This window comes from Sminthopsis crassicaudata, chromosome 1 (assembly GCF_048593235.1).
Source record: "Sminthopsis crassicaudata isolate SCR6 chromosome 1, ASM4859323v1, whole genome shotgun sequence".
In the NCBI taxonomy this organism is placed as follows: domain Eukaryota; kingdom Metazoa; phylum Chordata; class Mammalia; order Dasyuromorphia; family Dasyuridae; genus Sminthopsis; species Sminthopsis crassicaudata.
The window spans coordinates 517999541-518019622 of record NC_133617.1 but is presented as its reverse complement, the minus strand read 5'-3'; the positions used below and the strand labels follow the sequence as shown (position 1 = coordinate 518019622).

The following is a 20082-nucleotide window of genomic DNA, read 5'->3' as shown; positions in this document are numbered from 1 at the left end:
GAAAATCCCAAACAAAGTCAAGAAGAGTTGGACATAGCTGAACGATATATTAATAAATTCACAGACCCACTGAAATCTCTTCAGAGACCCCTTAAACAAGGATCATGCTAAAGCCAGGTCAAACTGGCTACAGAAAGTCAATTATTAATTTTTTTAGCCTGAATATTTATATCTTGGAAATTAGCAAACATTTCAAATCAAGACTTGATTTATTATTTTATTGATTATCTAAAAGTGAGAAAGTGATGGAGAAAGCATTAATAATGCAAATGAAAGTTTAAAATATATTCTGATTTTCATAAAGTTTTGTTAAACATTTGCTACTATACCCCTGTCTTAGGAGTCTGTGAACCCCAGGTCAAGAATTTCTGTTCTCATTAGTATTCTCTCATTCAGTGGTTGATTTGCTACATCTGCACTGCCCTATCTGTTAGTTAATTATAAGTCCCTCAAATTGAGCATCTCACCCGACAACAACCTAATTCACACCAAAAGTCAAAAGACTGGAAAGAAATTATGGCTTACTTCTGGATACATTAGGATCCCTGTAGCCCAGACACCATTTGTTTTGTCCATCAGAAATGTGGCTCACCTATGTCCTCTTCAGGAAGAATAATGTTTTGTCTGACCCCACCCCTTCTCTAAAAGCACATTTATCTCTTAAGTGATTTAAAAAAGACTTTGCAATGGAGAATTAAATGGACATATAGGATGGGGAAGGAATAATGTACAATTTTTTACAATAATTTACAAATGAAAAAGTTAATAATTTCACAAATTAAAGAGTTATATAGGTATCCTGGTCCTGAAAACCTTCCCTACTACATTTGCCTCAAATTTGTTAGCTTTCACCTTTTTAACTTCCTGTCTAAATTGTTATGTCAATTATACTGTGATTACTGGGGACTAGCTGGCTGGAGATGCTCTTCTAAGGCCCCTAGAAGATGCTGAATCAGGGGAAAAATACTGAGAGTTAAAGGTGTTTGGGACATAGGCAAGAACTGAGCAGAGTTTTACTGAGAAATGTTGGTGTTAAGACAACACAAAAATTAGTAGATCTATTGAAATTTGCTTTATGTCAAATTGTTAAGAAACCATTCAATTTGCCAGTTTGTCAAATGGTCCTACAAAGTGGTGAAGACCTAGAAAGATCATTGATTGGAACCATCTATTAACTATAGATACCAGTGTCAGGTGAAGAAACCTTGTGAAGAAATACAAAAATCTTTTCTAAAACTGAATGGGATCTCATTTGGGATTAGGCTGGGAAGCTGAATGCCAAAGAAGTGAATCTCCAGCATCTTAGATCTAAAGACCCTTAGAATATAGTGACAACCTATAACACTTAGAAATGCTGAAAGCCAATTTGGTACCTCAATAAGTTTTGATTTAGAAATTGAGGATTGTAGTTCTGATAAAAATGATCTACTTATCAACCATTCTGGTATGGATGCAAAAAGCTCAGAATTATCAATGCAATGAAAAGAGTCATACAAAGCCTAGACTGTGGGCACTGAATGTGGATCACAACATAGTATTTTCACTCTTATTGGTGTTTTTTGCTTGCATTTTGTTTTCTTTCTTATTTTTTCCCTTTTTGATCTGATTTTCCTTGTACAGGAAGATAATTGTATAAATATATATTTATGTTGGATTTAACATATTTTAACAGATTTAACTTATATTGTATAACTTGCCATCTAGAGGAGGAAGTGGAGTGAAGGAAGGGAAAATTTGGAATACAAGGTTTTACAAGGGTCAACGTTGAAAAATTATCCATGCGGGGGCAGCTAGGTGGCACAGTGGATAGAGCACCTGCCCTGAATTCAGGAAGACTGGAGTTCAACTCTGATCTCAGACATTTATCATTTCCTAGCTGTATGACCCTGGGCAAGTCACTTAACCCCAGCCTCAGAAAAGGGGTGGGGAAAAAGAAAAAAAAAAAGAAAAAAAATTATCCATGCATATGTTTTGAAAATAAAAAGCTTCAATAATTTTTAAAAGCTTAGAACTCTACATAATGCATATTCTGTATATACTATGAACTAGAACCAAACAATTAGTAATAAGACTAACATGACATGGCAGGAAAAAAACCAGGAAAGTAGACACATACAGAAAGACATTGATACTGTTTGTCCTTAAGATGTATGTATGCCTTGCATGGTTTATGCCATATTTGACTAAGCTAACTATTGCTAGTGTCTTGACTGTAGAGCAGCTAAATCTATTTGTTAATGAATCATAATTTTGTTGTTTGGGATAATTTCATCATGCTATAATATTTTATCCACTCTGATATTCCACTTCATCAATATGACGCATCTCTGATTATAGAGAATGGAGTCATGAGCTCCACATTAAGATTTTTTGACTTATTTATTTCAATAACCAGTGATTTCCTCTATGTTAAGAAATGGCTCATTTTACTATAGTAAATGTTGCTCAAGACTTGCTACATATAACACATACCAATTATCTCCTACAAGAAAGAAGCCCTGATTTACAGGTGTGAAACTTCTGAGTAGGTTTTGACATCTTTTATATCTTGATTCCATATAATATTTTCCAATATAGTTTTCATCATCTTCCTTATGCTCACCTTATCAATGAAGTCATCAAATATAAATGGATGCATTTTCTTAGTTTGCAAACTCTTAAGATTTCTAATTTCTGCATCATCTGCAAGAGTTATTTTAATACATCTAGCATGTATATAGGCCTATACAGTTTATAAAATGCTTTATATATATATCATCTCATTTGATCCTCATAAATAGCATGTACCAAATTTGGTACTATTATTCTTATTTCACAGATGAAGAAATTGAGATTGAAAGAGTAGTGAAACAACTTGTCCACAATCACACAACTTGCAAATGTCTGGAGTAGGATTTGAATTCAAGTCTTCCTGACTCCAAAACCAACATTCTATCCACTAGTATATATTTCCAACAATCTTCATAGTAGGGATCATCACAAGCACTTCAAGATGAAATGACCAAACATATTTTTATGAAAAAATCAACTCTACTTTTTCTGCCTTTCCAAGGAGGCATCCTTATATTTAGTGTTAGTTTCTTTATGTCTTCCGTTTTCACTAATAGGGAGAATTAATAATGTATATGAGATTTCTCCACAAGATATGAATTCATTGGCCATTACAGGAAAAATATTATTATAAGTATAGACAATTAAATTAATCTTTGGAAATATTTTAAAAACCATAATTCCTAGTTTGGGGTACTTTCTAACTCCTTATTTTCTGTCATTGTCAGTATAGAAATGGCAGGGAATGTATGTTGATATGTAGAAAATGTTTCTTGAGAGCAAGGACCTTTTTCCCCCTTTACATATTACATACCTAACACACTACCTTGTATGTAGTAAGCCCTTAAAACAAATATTGAATTTAATTAATTGAATTTATCTGGTTTTTGACCATGGACATATAATTTATCACCACATGTAAACCTTCAGATAGTTACAATTTCTATACTTCATAAACAATCTATACATAGGTTTGTATATTTCTCTTCTCTTTTCTATCTTCCACCCATAGAGCTTTATAGCCTCAGGCCTTATAAACTTAAAAAACCTAGAAAGAATGGAAATCTAAGGGATAGCCACTAATTGAGGAATAAGTAAAAAAATTATTGTATAGAAATGTGATGTAATACTGTTGTGCTCATCTCTTATCAGCTTAACGGCCAACCATAATTCTAAATGTCTAATGATAAAACTTGTTGCTCACCTCATGGTAGAAAATTAATGACTCAGAAAGAAAAATGAGTCTATTTGTGAGGAAAACTATTTTCATGGACTTTATATGTTTATAATGGGCTTTGGTTTTCTTTTGTCAATTAGGGAGAGTCATGGGATAGGAATGTAAGAAAGAAAATTCTCGTTGATTAAAAGAAATAAAATATTTTAATTTTAAAAATACTATGCTAAGGCTTTTTCTTTCTTCCCATACTCAATAAAGAAAACTTTAAAAGCAAACTCTGGACAAGTACTGAACTTGCACTAGACAAGGACAATCCAAATAATTCATATTAGGGATCAGAGGGCAAAATTCAGGCTTTACTCCTTTGCATCATGGCTTGGTCTTTTTACCCTCCTGCTCCAGGATCATGTTTAGACTAGGAAGTTTTTATATTCCTACAGAAGACTGAAGGTCAGGAATTCACATCACAATGACTTTGACAGATATATTTGCACTCTTTCATATGACCAAGCCAAAAGATGGTTTTTGTTCACAAAAGCTTAAGTCAATCAAATCATCCCTAATACGGAGACCCACTCCATAGGGTTGTTTGCACTCATTAAAGAGTCTCTTGAAATCAAAGTCAAAATCCCTTTTACTGAAAAATAAATCAATGCATAAGGGAATAAGAAACAGTTATTTTCTGGAGATGCTTGTAGGCAGAATAATAGTTCCTCAAACAAAATCAAAACTCTAAATAAATGTTGTATCTTCCAGCCCTCACCATGTTGTAAAAAATCTCTAGTGCTAAGACATTTTCACTCTCTTTGCTTCAGTTAAATATTGTAGTCCCTAAAAATCACACCAGGGGGTTAGGGTTCTAGAATTTCCTGTTTGTTTCATCCTATCCTGGGGACTAAGAGAGATCATAGTGTGAGACTTTAAGTATAAGAGAGTTAAGTCTATAGGGACAATGAGGATGTGCACAATGCAACTCCAGCTTCATCAAGAATCCAGTTGGGATAAACTATCTATGTCTCCATTTATAAAATAAATACACTTCAGGCATAATATTTGTTGGTTACAATTTAAATTCCATAATGGGCATTATTACTGTGAGTATAATAGATAAAATTATTTTATTATAATTTTAAATATGATACCAATGGGAAACCCAGGATCTGTTCTCAGTTCTTTAATTTACAAAAACAGCTTGTTTCCTAACTTGAAAATTAAAAAAAAATACCTTTATGGTTATATAATCTATGAAGAAAAAACTTTGTAGTCTGAAAAGTTGTATGCAAATAGTGATAATAGCTGGCATTTTGTATCACTTAAAAATGTTCAACATGATTTATGATTCAAACACTTCATTTCCCATTCTGCTCCATTCATTTTGGACCCTTGGATTCTCTAGCAACACTCACTGAGGACTTTGACATCTCTACCATGCCCTATGATAGAAACCTTTTCCCTAAGTCCTCTCTACTTTTCAGTTTCCTTTGTGTATTATTTTCCCCCATTAGATTGTAAAGCTCTAGAGAACAGAATTTTCTTTTTTATATTTACATCTCTAGTGCTTAGCACATATTAAGTGCTTACTAAATTTTTTTTGACTACTGACTATGTGAATTATTTTATTAAAGTTCCACAACCACCCAGTGAATTACAGGCCACCAGTATTATTAACCCCATTCTACAGATGAGGTAACAAATTCAAAGAGGTTAAACAACCTGCCCATTGTCTCATAGCTAATAAGTGTTGGACATGGGATTTGTTTTCAGGCCTATTTAATTCCAAGTCTAGAAATCTGTTTATAATAGAGATTATGCTTAAGTAAATGATTGGTGTGGCCTTCAAATCTCTGAACCATAGGTATATATCCATTTCTTATAAACTAAAGAGAAAGACAGGACATAAGTGGATGGTATATCTAAGTATATAAAAGTAGCTTCTATCAAAATAAGACATGACAGAATAATTGTTTGCTCACCCCTAAGGAGAGGAGTAGTTTAGTCACATACCAATTTCAGCAGGAAGATGTGTGATTTGGTTTTTTGGTAAATCCAGAATTCTCATTGCCTGAAAGAGCTGAATATAAGTAGGAATAATTTGAATCAGGGTATTTTCTATGTGCCATTCTTTTAGATGAGTTTGTTCCTGAAGGGAATCTGGGAGTTCCTAAAATGAAACGAAACAACACGAATCAGAACCATGTGAGGAATTTGGTGCTCATTGATGATAATACTCATATGTATATGCACACACATTACAATATATACAATAGTTATGCAAAACTGTATCTTACCAAAAGAGTTAGGTATTAATCTTCTATCTATGTAGCAACTTGCCAAATAAAGCATGAAAGGATCATAGAGGCCATTTACTTTAGTTTCAAAATTTTGTCTACTTTTAAAAATGCATTGAAGAGACAATAATTTTTAAAAATCAGATGAAATTGGTGAAACAGCAAAAGTTAGAAAGGGTTTTTTTTGGAGGGTTGAAGAGAGCATGAGGATGAAAAAAGAATAGAGAGATACTGTAAAATCCTTAACTTACATTATAACAATTAACATTTTCAATGATTTTTATAGCTTTTCCCTTAATTATATTCATAAGCTACTAATAAAGTTTTAATAATTTTGCTGCATTTTTCTCACTGCTAGACACTTGATAAATGTTCTTGTTGGCCAATATAAAAATATCTCCAAACAGCAGAAAGAGATTGATTTTATAAGGTACTAATAAAAAAAAGAACACTAAAAAGTCCAAGTGATCTGTGTTCTAATACTAGAAGATGGCTAATTAAATGAAGAATCTAGAACAAATTATTTTATTATGTAGATCATAGAAACTAAGAAGAGCCACTAATGTTCACTCCAAGGAATCAACCAAAATGCATCATACCACCTCTTTTTCTCCTACTCCCTACATTAGTGAATCACCAGCAGCCTAAATATTAAGCCAGATCCTTTTCCAACTCCTACTTCCCATTCTTTTATCCTGAATCATCTCAACTGTATCTATTCTATATCTTCCTTTTGCCTCTTCTACTGAGCCTTCTGGGATTCTGTTCCTATCTATTCTTTTCTTAAAAGATTTCTTCCATTTACTCACACTCATAGAGATTTGCCTCTAACCAGATGTAACTGTAGCTCTATCTACTTCTCTATCACTAATTGCCTTTTATATCCTGCTCCCTAGCATATTCATCCTGGAGGGGAAGTTATTATATGTATTCCCCAGTGCCATTTTCAGAATATATCTTTACTGCCATCACTCCAAATTTTCTATATTTTATTCCATTTAAATTTACCACCTATTTGAGATCCTAGTAGCAATTTTTATTGGCTCCCAGGGCAGTTTTCTTGCTTTCATAAGGAATTTAATATCTCACTTATAGTCTTCTTTAACTCCTGTCCTTTTCCTGACAAACCTCATGTTGATGTCTCTTCCACTCAACCTCAGTTACAGATTATCTTGTTCATCACCTACAAAGTGATGCACTTCATTGAGCAAAAACTAATTGATTTTTCCCACCTGTCTTAGAGTCTTTCAAACCTTCTTTTCCCTCTTCAGTTTTGTCATACCATTCTTTTCCCTTTCTTCTTTAACAAAGGACCTATTTTAATTAAAAAAAAACAGATTCTATTCTAAATCTTTCCCTCATCTCTACATCATAAAATATCTTTATATCATTTCTCTTTTTCTCCAGTCCACAGTAAAATGATGCTTCTCCCCATGAATCTAAATCTACCATTAATTGTACTCCCTACTATTTTCTTCAGCAAATTTTTCTCCCAATTCATTCCTCCTCATTAGTTTTCAGTCTCTTCCTATCTATTAATTCCTCTCTATTGTCTAAAAAGACATCTGTCCTGAAATTTTGGCTTACAAAATCCTATGTGAATCAGTAAGTCCTTTATCTTTCTCCACCTTTTCAGGCAAATCCTTTGAAAAAATTGTATATACTTGATTTCTCTTATTCCTCTTATCTCCTTCAATGTTTCAAAACTCTAATATTCTTCCATCTGACTGTAACTTTCTATCTTTTCATATTTCCTATTGCTTACTTCTCTTAAACTTATTCTTTCTCTTTAGTTCTTGACTCTATTTTTTTCTTCCTTCTCTGTCATAATCTGGCTTCTTACTTTTATACCTAAACCAAAACGGCTTTCTCCAAAGTTACAATTGATATTTTAAATGACAGATATAATGGATTCATTCAATCCTCAATCTATCTCAAACACTCATACTTTCTCATACTTTTTTCCTACACTTTCTTCTCTCCTCTCAGATGTCTTGTACTTATTGCTCTTGTTTCTTCTTCTATGTATTTTCTCCTCATTCTCCTCATCTGGTTCATCTTCCACTACATGTTCTAACTATTGGTATACTATTTAACATTTTCTTTGCCTTCTTTCATTTTGTTTGTCTCTATATGTTTCTGTCTGTCTATCACATTTCTATCTTTTTCTCTTTGTTTCCCCTTCCTTTATTTCTTCTCCTCCTTCCCTCCCCTACACACACACACACACACACACACACACACACACACACACACACACACAAACTTAGTTTTATCTCTGTGTAAATGCCAAATTCTATATTTCAGGCCCAAATCTTCCTTTCTTGAGCTTTAATCATACATTTCCAACTTTTTTTTTTTACATATTTTATATTGGAAGTCCCATTGACATCTCAAATTCAGGATATCAAAATTGAAATAACTATTTATACTAGCAAATACATAGCAATTTTAATCTGCATTAATTATATTTAACCATAGCTCTCTTTAGTCTAAATATTCAACAAAACATGCTAATCACTGATTTTTAGTATTTGCCAACTTCTGAAGTACAAATGTTCACCTAGCAAATTTAACAATGGGCACCGTTTGGCTGTTTTGAGCTGCCTCACATACATTCCTGTTTTGTTTTGTTTTTTTACCTTTTCAAACACATGCATTGAAGACACTGACAAATTTCTAGTCATCCCAGTTTGCTCTGATATTATTTTGTCACTCATCCCATATTTCTAAGCAGTTGCCAAATATTTTATTTTCCACCTCCACAATGTCTTTTGTATCTAACATCCTTTCTCTACTCCTATGACCACAACTCTAGTTCAAGCCTTCATCAGTTCCTGCCTGGACTACTGAAACAAGCTTCTAAAAGTATTGTTCCTAAAGTATAATAAATCTGTCCTTGATTCTTCCTTATTGAATCACTTATGAAGGCTTTATATGACCTTTAGGATCAACTCAAATGGGTTAAAAGAGTTAATGCAGACTCCAAAAATATTTTGTGCACAAGAAAAATTTAGATCAATAATTTTAATCTATAAACCTCAACATTAATTTTATTGGGCATTCATTTGACTATCATTATGCAACAAGGTATTGTTGTGTCTTCCATTTTGACTATGTAACTCTCATAGAAAAATCTAGTACCACCTCCTACTGGAAGTTTGTTCTTATCCTTCTCATTGTGGATACCTTTGTCTCCAAATTACTTTATAAATATTTTGTGCAAAGAAAAAAGTATTGATCGGGGTTCCTCTAATCAATTGAGTTGCCAGGTCACTTGATGAAATCACAGATAACATCAAACATAAAGTATTAAGGTAGTTGACTTTGCACCTTATTAAATGATATAACACTTTCAGATTTTGAATGAACTCTTTCCCTCTTAGGCAGTTTGTGAAATCTTGAATAACATATCCTGAATGAGCTTATGTATAATTTGTAAAGGATGAGAAACTGGAAAGTTTCCATCAGTGCTTATAAAGGAAGGATAAAGAAGTATTTCTATTTTGTTACTATTTTGAGTGATACGGAAAAGCTTCCCTCAATTTGATGGAATTATAAGGTGGTTTGTCAGAAATGATTGAAGGTAAGCCAAACCCCTGGTGACATTTAAAAAGGCAGCCAGGTCTACAGATAAATACTCTTTGGGAAATAAGCCAAGACAGAAGCTGTATTATAATGTGAAAGATAACCCTCTTTTGTAGTTGAAGATAAAACCAACTATGGAATAATTGTACCCCTGAAGAATATCCGCCTTCTCATCACCAAAGACATCTTGCATAGGACATCTTGCCCAGGAGGAGATGGAGCACTCATCATAGAAAATACCCAGAGAGTTCAACTATGCAGATAAACTGAACTCTAAAAAAAGAACCCAAGGAACACAACTGAGCTCTTTGCCACAAAACATTCAGTGCTCTGGGAGGACCCACAAAAGATGAGGAAGAGTTAGAGCCTCACAGTTCTAGAAGTATGACTTGTCTTTGCTACATATGCCTTTCAATATATGTATTCTTGCCAGAGATGCTGTGAGCTTTTAGGGAGATTGTATCACAAGTTTATGGGGAAAAGGTTGTTTTTTTTTTTTTTTTTACTTCTGTTTGTTATCTTATTTCACTAATTGCCTTTTCTTTGAGCCAGTTATGGTCTCTAAATAAACTGAAGTAAAGACAAAGATTTGAGAATTATTTTAAGAGTACAAAACAATTAAGTACCTTGAACTTGGGATAGTCAGTACATCAAGAGCCCCAACCTAATATGCAAGTTTTGTGCACTACCTTCCTGAAGAAGCTTTTTAGAGCATGAATTGATTCCTTTTATCTTAGTATTCCTGGTATGTAGCATAATGTTTGGCATATGGTATATATTTAGTAATAATAATAATAATAACTAACATTTACATAATGCTTATTATGTGCCAGGCACTTGTGCTAAGCAGTTCACAATTATTGTTTCATTTTATCCTCATAAAAACTCTTCAAGCTAGAGTGTTACTATCCCCATTTTATATATGAGAAAACTGAGGCGAAGGTTTGAAGACTTGTACAGGGTCATACAACTAGTGAGTATTTAAAGCCACATTTAAATTCGGGTCTAGGGAATATAAGTGGCACAATGGAGAGAGTGCCAGGTCTGGGGTCAGGAAAACTCATCATCCTCAGCTCAAATCCAAACTCAGTCACTTACTAGCTGTGTTATTCTTAGCAAATCACTTAACTAAATGAGGTAAAGAAGAAAATAGAAAATCACTTCAGTATCTTTGCAAAGAAAACCCCAGATTAAGTCCGTCTCACACAACTGAAACCAGTCAGCAACTTCCTGACTCCAAGCCCAAAGCTCTAATCACTGCCACCCAAGTGCCCCAATTTATTTATTTAATACTTGTGGAATGAATAAATTAGTGGATGCAAATGAAAGAATGTTGAGAAATAATGCAGTCCTTAGAAGAAAAAGCACAGTAAGGTTGACACTAATTCCACAATATCAGATCTAAAGCTTTACTAAATCCTGCAGACATTTAGCTCATGTATAACTCTGCAGGGCTTTTTTCCCCTTCTGATATGGACCATTTCATTCTTTGCTTCATTTTCCCACTAGGTGTACATTACAATGTAATCCATCTCATATCTTTGTCAGTTTATGACAGCTTAAAAAAATAAAATGCTTGGATTGCCTCAAGGCTGGTAATGAGAAATCTCTCCAACTTCCCATAGAATTTTTTTATGGGTTTCACAGTTTTCTGCACCAAAAAAAAAAAAAAAAAATCCTTTGCTGTTCAAATCTGTCCATTTTTTTGTCCCTTTCCCTGCTTTTATTTTTTTCTTGTCTTTATGATATTTACTACACTTTTTGCTTTATCATGTTTATTGCAATATCCTTGATCCATGATTGACAAGATATAAAAATCAACAAATGGAAAAGGCTTATCTCTGTCACCCATCAGTTCAAGACACTGAGATACTAGCAAGTATTTTGAAAAATTCCCAGGCATAGTACAATGTTTCTATGTATGTATGCATATACTTATAAAATGTAAATGAATATGATTTTATTTTATATTACATCTGACTCTCACAAGAGCCCTATGAAAAAGCTAGTAAAGGCATTTTTAAGTCCATATTACTGATGAGAAATCTGAAGCTCAGAGAGATTATAGGATTTGCCTGCCTGTGATCCTTATGGCTATTGTGTTTGAATCATGTCTTGATTCCAAGTACAACAAGAAATGCCATAAAGCTTTGTCTGAAGAAAAAGATAGCCATTTAAGAATTACATGTCAGCTTAAAAAATGGCGTGAGAGGAAAGGAAGAGAGATGAGATACTGACCTGATAATAAAATCAAAGATTCAACTTTTAGTATTGTGGCACTGGTGGTTCCATTGTCTCATTGATATCATTTATCTGGACATGGCAAAATGTTTTTTAAAGGCTTCTCCTATTCATGCCGTTGTTAAGAAAACATTTTAGGAACCCAAATAATTCTGGGTCCTCTACAATGCCCACCCTTATTTGCTTTCCCCCAGAGTATTCCATGATCTTTTATTATAAAATGTATTAATGTTTTTAATTTCGATTTTCAATTCACAATTTGTAAAAAGTGACTAGCATTTGAAAAATCTAATTTTTGCTCAGTAATAAATTATTTTATGACAGCTGCCTTTTGAATGAATTCGGTTCTTAACTTTCTTTGGAAAATTCTTAACTTGCTTGATAAATTTAATTCCATTAACATTTTAAAAGTGCCCATTATATGCAAGAAAGACAAAAACAACAAAGTCCCAGCCCTCAAGAGACTCATATTGGGAGGAGAAGGTGGTGATGAATAAGACATATATAGTAAGAAGTATAGTACAAGGAAAATTGAGGAGGGAGAAACAAATAGCAACTAGCATTATCTTATGTTGGGACTACTGGACAAATTATTATGAATCTCTAATCAGAAAAAAAAAAAAGCAAAAAAGATTCCCAATATGAGGTTTTGGGTTAAGGGATAATCAAAGAATCAAATTTCAGACTAGGCTTCAGTGCTAACCTAATACAAACCTTTCCAAAGTCACATATATCCAGAAAGGAAAGTTTGTATCTAAGTCTTTTAACTCCAGAATTAGTGACCTTACTACTACATTATGCTACCTCCTCAAGCCATTTGATCAGTGAAACGATCAGCATTAAGTAACGGAAACAGTAAAAATAGTCTACAGAAATAACTTAATATTAATTGTACCTAAATAAACAATCTAGTGGGAAGCCAAGGGGAAAAATGTATGATAATTCTACTTATGACAGTCTTCTTTTTTAATTTACTTTCTCCTTTACCTCTCTGCAAAAAATATGACTACTTTCTTTTGTATGTCATTTAATAAAGAAAACTCGTTACTTTGGGAAAGGTTGTATATATATAAAACATATATATGCATATATTTATTTGAAATAATGAATATAAAGAAATGATTACATGATGAATTTTGTTCATCCACCAGTCTGGAATCCTGATAAAGGAAACTGAACCTAGACCCTTTATCATAACTCACTCATTGTCAGATGGCAATGTTATTGTTGTTTGTCCTTTGTTTTTGAAGATGACCAATAACATCACAGGGTAATGTCTTGACTCTGGAATGAATTTCATTTAAGTCTGTTAAGAATTGCACAAAATCATCAGCCTCACTCTTTCTTCATGAGTCTCTGAAGTCTATTTGCAAAAATCAAGACCACTAGTGATGGCCCACGATGCAATAAATGAACTTGGCATCTTTAATGTCTGACCAAGCAGTCACAGTACTGACTTCAACTGACTCCATAGCCATTGGAATAAATTGTTCTCATCCATCCATTTTGCTGGAGAAGTCTTCACATGGTTTGTATAAACATCCCTTAACTGACTGGCAGGTTTGAGACCTATTGACTGCTCTCAAACTTGTTTAACCAATCTGCTGGTATAGTTTTACCAAGATGTGGTTGCTGTACATGCTATAGCTTCTTGAAGCCATAGCTGAGAACTGAATGAATTAGGGAAACACCAAAGTGGATGAACAGTCCTGAAAATAGCTGCACAAGCCCTTGCATCAGAGTTGCTAGTCCTCGTGAGCACCACAATCAGATGGTAATAATGAAGAATTGAAAGTACTATGTGACAATTTTTAGCACCAAAATCAAGCCTCACATCATTCAGATAACTTCTCTTACTATTTCTCCTTATACTTCACTTCACACACAGTGTCTATTCTCTTTGCCAAGGCAAACATTTGCCATGATAATACTCTATTCCCTGTTTTCTAGCACATCCCACTCTCATGCTCATTGTTTCCCATCCCAATATTAATTATTTTTCTAATGCCTACAAACACATTCATGTCTTCCTCATCTTTACAAACCTTGCACTTGATCCTCCTATCACCCTATATTTCTTCTCCCTCTTATGAATAAACTCTTTGAAAATCCCTCTAAAATTAACACTTTGACTTCCTCTTGTCTCCCTGGATTTTGAACCATATGCATTGTCTGATTTCCAATTCAATTATTCAACTAAAACCCTTTAGTTCAAAGTTACCAATGATCACTTATTAATAGATCAGTTTGACCTCTTCAACCATTGACACTATCCATCACCTTCTCCTGAATACTCTTTCCTTTATAGGGTTTTTATGTACTTTTCTCTCTTAGTTCTCCTCTTACCTATCTTGCTCTTTCTCAGTTACCTTTGCTGGATGTTTCTCCATGTCATGCCAACTGACCAGGAGTGTTTCCCCAAGAGTCTACTTTGGATCCTTTTCCCTTCTCAATCTATATAAAACGTTCTTAACCTTTTGATGAGTCGTGACTCATTAGACTATCTAATGATACCTATGGATCCTTAATAATATTCTAAAATCCATAAAACAGAATTCTTAGGATTATAAAGGAAACCAATTATATAAAATATAATTATCAATTTTCTTTTTTAAAAAAAGTTAACAGACCACAGATTTAGAACTCCTGTTTTATATTAGTTGATAATCCTGTTAACTCCAATAGGTCCAATTATCTTCTCTATGCAGATGATTCTCAAATGTATCCAACAACTTTTCTCCTGACCTCTAGTCTCATATCTAGCCACCTGTTGGACAATTTCATCAAGATAGACCATATATCACCTCCAACTCAACAAATTAAAAACAACCCATTATTTCCCCCAAAAACTCTTTGTTCATCCAAACTTCTCTATTACATTCAAGGGCACCATCACCCTCAAAGTCACACAGGATCACAGCAATAGTGTCAGCTTCTCCACTCAGACTTACCTCACATATCTGTTATCAATACTGTCATTTCTAAATTCCCAGTGTCTCTCATAAGATTTCCCCTTTTCTCCACTAATAGAGCTGACATTCTGGTGCAGGCCTTTATCATCTCAAGCATGAACAATTGCAGTAGTCTTCTGATGGGTTTTCTCTCCCTATTCTGTTCTGCCCTAAACTCCACTTCCAAAATGATCTTGCTAAAATTCAAGTCTGATCAGGTCACATTCCCACATTTAATTCTTTAATTAGTTCTTTGCTCTTTATTATCTCATGATCAAAAAATAATTCTATTTGATTTTTAAACCTATTTTTAAACCCATTCAAAAATTTTCTCTTTCCTACTTTTCCAAATTTCTTAAACTTCACTCCAGTCCGTACATTCTGCAATGTAAAGAAATTGACCTATTGGCTGAGGTTCACATAATAACAGTTCATCTTTCAATTTATCCCATTTAAACCAGCTTTTCTTCATGCCTGTAGATGTTATCCTTTCTCACTTTGTATTCTCTAACTTTCTCTGAGAAGTCAGTTCAAATCCAGCCTTCTTCAGAAGCTTTTCCTGGGTCACCCCACTGAAAATATTACCTATTTATATTATGTGTACATATATATGTGTATGTGTTAGTATGTCTTATATGGTTTATATGCTATCTCCACTGTTGAAATATGAGCTATATTAGGGCAGGGACTGTGGTTTTAATTTTTTGGGGGGATCTCCAGCACTTAGCACAGTATCTGTTACATAATAAATTCTTAAAGATTTTTAATTGGCTGAGTGAGTGCTTCTGGTAGGGGAAAAAAATCAATACTATGTAATTTGAGAAAACCAACTATTCAGTTATTTAAGCATCACAAATAGCTTTAGAGTTGCCAAAATGAGATGTGGTATGATTTAAGAGACCTTGGCAGAGTTTAATCTCAAGAATAATAACACAATAATCATAGTGATAATAGTTTTCCACCAAGCTCTTTTCTGATTTTTTCATTGTAGCTTGAAATGACCCTGCATTCTCAAGGGTTATTCCAACAGAGCCAAGGCTCTAACACGTTCCACCAAAATCCTGAATACAATTTGGAAAAAAGTCAGAGTTCTTTCTGAATGAATGTTTAAAAAGATCATCATTAGTAAATTGGCCACTTACTGATGATTTCTTTGTCTGTGGAAACCTATGATACAAAGGCAAGTTCAAAATGACATAATCCCCCAGTGATTTTGACAGAATAGTCAAAAAGTAGAAAAGAGGGTGCTAAGAATCATTCGGGTTTTTAGGCCAGTTCTAGACTTTAACTATTGCTGCTTTAAATGTGAGCCTCTTCTCTAATGATCAAGCATACCTACAAGAAGAGGAATGAATTGAATCAGACTTGCCATTATTACTATCAATATCAGCAGAAAAAGTGATTTATATAGGTTTTCCTTAGAGAGACAAAGAAAGGAGTTTGTTTCATTCTGTAGTCTAAAGCAAAAAGAAACATTTCACTAATGATAAATATTTTCAAAAAGACTATCATGAAAATAATTGTAGCTTATATATCAATATCTCTTATTAAGGATGAATGGGTAGAAAAATTCTAAAAATAATTCAATAAGGCCCTTCAAATTAGGTTAAATTAGAAATGTGACATTCTTGTCCATTTAAGGAAAAAAAATTGGCTGATACCAGAAATTTGTCCATTCAGATGTTAATGAAGGGAAAGAAAGTCTATATGTCTTATAGAGGGAAGAAAAAGAGAAAGTATTTATATAGAACTTACTACATACCAGAAGCTATATTAAAAGCTTTTTTGTTTTGTTTAGTTTTTACAAATATTGTCCCTTCAGATGTCAATGAAGGGAAAGAAAGTCTATATGTCTTATAGAGGGAAGAAAAAGAGAAAGTATTTATATAGAACTTACTACATACCAGAAGCTATATTAAAAGCTTTTTTGTTTTGTTTAGTTTTTACAAATATTATCTCATTTGAGATTCACAATAATCCTTGAGGTAAATGCCATTATTTCCATTTCACAGATGAGGGAAATTGAGGCAAAGATTAAGTGGCTTGCCCCAGGGGCATAAAGTCAGTAAGACCTAATTTGAACTTGAACTCAATACCTTATCACTCCAAACTCAATACTTCATCTGCTGTGCCACCACTGAGGAAGTATCTGTTCTTGCAGAGTGATTTTTGAAATTTTACATAGGCCCAGAAAGATCATTGTGACAGTTGTATGGTAAACACATCTGGACAGGTGGTGCTGTCTTATAATTAATAATATAATGAGGCTATGGAGGTTTAAATCTGTGATATACATACAAAAATAAAAATCCCCTAAGTGCTGAACCTTATAACATATGTGGTTTATAAAATGAAAATGATGCATATAATAGAAGACATGTATTTTTAATAACCATTCTGAATAAGATTAATAGTTCTGAAACATGCCAGATGGTTGGCCACAACCAATTTATCACTTCAGACTGCAAACAGTGGGAGGTTCTAAGAAAAGCTATACTTTCAATAGACCACAGGGATGTTGTGAATGATCAACAGAAAGCTATAAACATATAAAACCAATCAAAGATGCATGTCTGATATGATATCATAAAATATAAGAGACTTATATTACTCTCTACATCTCGTTATATTTTGTATGGCTCTCTCAAACTATTGGGGCTCCAAAATGTAAAGACTGTAAGCTTCATTACAGGCAATCTATTATAGTCTGCAGAAGCAGGTTACTTCTTTTTCAAGAAGGCTTAAAGAGAGAGAGAGACATGAGGAGGGTAAGTATTATATTGGTTGAATGGAGATGTTTACACATTGCACAAATCTGTATGAGAACATTTTTTTTAAAAACAGAGTTGCAGATATAGAAGCCCAGCATCAAACCAACTTGGATATTAGCTAGTTATATGAGCACAAGCTTATTTTAAGTTCATCTTAATAAAAAAAAAACTTTCAAACTTTTTGAAAGTTAAGTCATTTCAGTTCTGAGTTTTGCTCTCAAAATAGGTAGCATGCCTGAAAGAATCCAGAGGCATCACCAAGAGAAAGAATTTTTGAAGAATCTCAACAAAAAGCTTTTAAGCCAAAACAGGTTCTGCCATTTATAATCGATAATTCAGAGGCTGTTCAATGGTCCAGTTAGTTGATAAAATCAAAGATGTAGTATTATTTCATGGGTCAAAATGCCTTTTGTTATCCTAATGTACTCTGGAATATTTAAATAGTATAGTAATTGCTGTTACCATACAGATTATCCATAATCAACAATTGAATGCCACTCCTATAAAATCTTCAGTAGTAAGAAAACCATTTATGACAGCCTCTAAAACAAAACAAAGCAAAACAAAATGTTTGTACTATCTGTGCCAGAGGTGATCATGTACAGCTAAGAACAAAGGAAAACTTTAAAAGTGACATGAACAGACTTTTTGATAGATAGAATATTTATTGTGACAGAGGTTATGACTGGCATTCAGTAGATTGCTCATAAAATCAGAGATGTTGACAGAAAAAAGATTACAGAGACGTTTTTACCCAAAAACCCATAAAAGATAAAGCTCAGTCAGGATCCTGTTCACAGAATAGAAAAAACAAAACAAAAACATTCTTCAAAACTATGGGCAGAGACAGAAAAAATTGTTCTGCTCAACTGAGTAGGGGGGGCTTATATAGTTTAATGGTTGGTTCAAGCAGACATCAAATCTAAAAAAGCTCTAGAATTGGAAGGTGGGAGTTTACCAAAGGATTAGTTATAATCAGCTTCACTGCACAATTATTATGTCCCCAGGACTTCCAGTCCTTGGGTGTCAATAGTCTCTTAAAGATAGAATACCCCCCAGATATAGTATACCTTCACCAATGATACTATTTTTAAAATAGGAAATCATACAGATTCTAATTGCTTTACTCTGGAGAAGAATAAAAAAATCACTCTATGACCAAGATGATGTATGTTCTAAACAAGTGGATCACTTTAAGCAAGAAAGTCCAAGCCAGGGCATACTATGGGTGATATATGTCAAGTCTCTGGGGAAACCTTTCCATTTCACTACAAAATAAGGTGCTTATTGCTATTGTTGGATGTAACAATCAGCAATGTTCCATACCCGGCTGACCTAATGGGTAAATTAAATGCTTTCTTATGTAAATGGACATAGAATATACACAACATTAACATTCCTTTTCTGAGGTATATGTCCACCCATAAAAGTTGCCACCAACTGGTATAATTTATGGTAAGTCTTAATACATGTTTGGGGGAAAATGAGACCTGGACACCAGCAACTGTGGGGGGGAAAGATGGCCCCAAATTAACTTCTTTCATTCTGTTTTGGTGAAGGTCTGCGCTCTCAGAAAAGTAGAAATTTCAAAGAAAAAATAATATTCTTAAGACCTGGAAGACCCTCACACGTACCAGGATTATTACAGAGAACAGGCAGGAAACAATTTAATAGGTATTTATGGTACCCTAAGGACGTACATGGAGGGCATAAAGGGCAATTTTGAAGTCTCTTTAGAAAGGTTGTACCACTTTTCAGAAGGGATTTGGTAATGACAAAGCTTAACCTGAAAACAGTCATAAAAATATTATTAGGACATGCTAGGTCATGTAGTCAATGCCATGTTCAATAAGTAATCAGAGCAGAAGAGAGCAGGATTCATGTATATTAAGAGAAAACAGAAAAAACAAGAAATACAGTATCTCCCAGAAGTAAAAAAGAACAAAGCAGTCCAGGTCAGGCAGGACAGACAATCTAAGCTTTTTAAAAAGAAAATTCAAAAAAGAGGGGTCACTCATCAAAATAAGACACAGTAGGTTAGAAAGCATGGCCCCAAATCTGTTAACAGGAACAACTTTTAAAGGAAAGGCACATCAATGATGGTGTTTGCACACTGGGATTTAAAAGAATTCACCAGGTTCTAGTTGGCCTGGTTTCAACTTTCACCTACACAAATGTGCTTTCCAAGAAGTATTTATGTTGAAATGCTTCAGAAGGCCACTTTACCACAAGTTTTCCCTTTAGAATTGTACATAGATGCAATGATACAATTGTTCATTTATAAATAAAAACCTTCACTTTGTGATCTGCAAAATCATGAAGGAAGATGAGCATATCTTTTGAATAATTACCCTATCACCTTTATTTTTGCCCAACTCTATGTGCCTGGGGTGGTGACTGACTTGCCAGACAGAGCAACAACTTCACCCCCCACAAGGTCTTCATTGAGTCAGTGCCCAATTACAGCAGCAACACAGTTTTTGGCTTGGGGGGTTTATAAAGACACAGCAGGTCAC

The 20082-nt window shown here is 33.8% G+C and overlaps 1 protein-coding gene across 1 annotated transcript in view; it reads right to left on the bottom strand.

The window, feature by feature from the left end:
* LRRC2 (leucine rich repeat containing 2) overlaps nucleotides 1-20082 on the bottom strand; it is a 175984-nt gene that overhangs the window by 78136 nt on the left and 77766 nt on the right. Inside the window, exon 4 of the mRNA XM_074281698.1 lies at nucleotides 5732-5888. Within this exon, the coding sequence (XP_074137799.1) occupies nucleotides 5732-5888 (157 nt within the window). The remainder of the gene's footprint in view (nucleotides 1-5731; nucleotides 5889-20082) is intronic.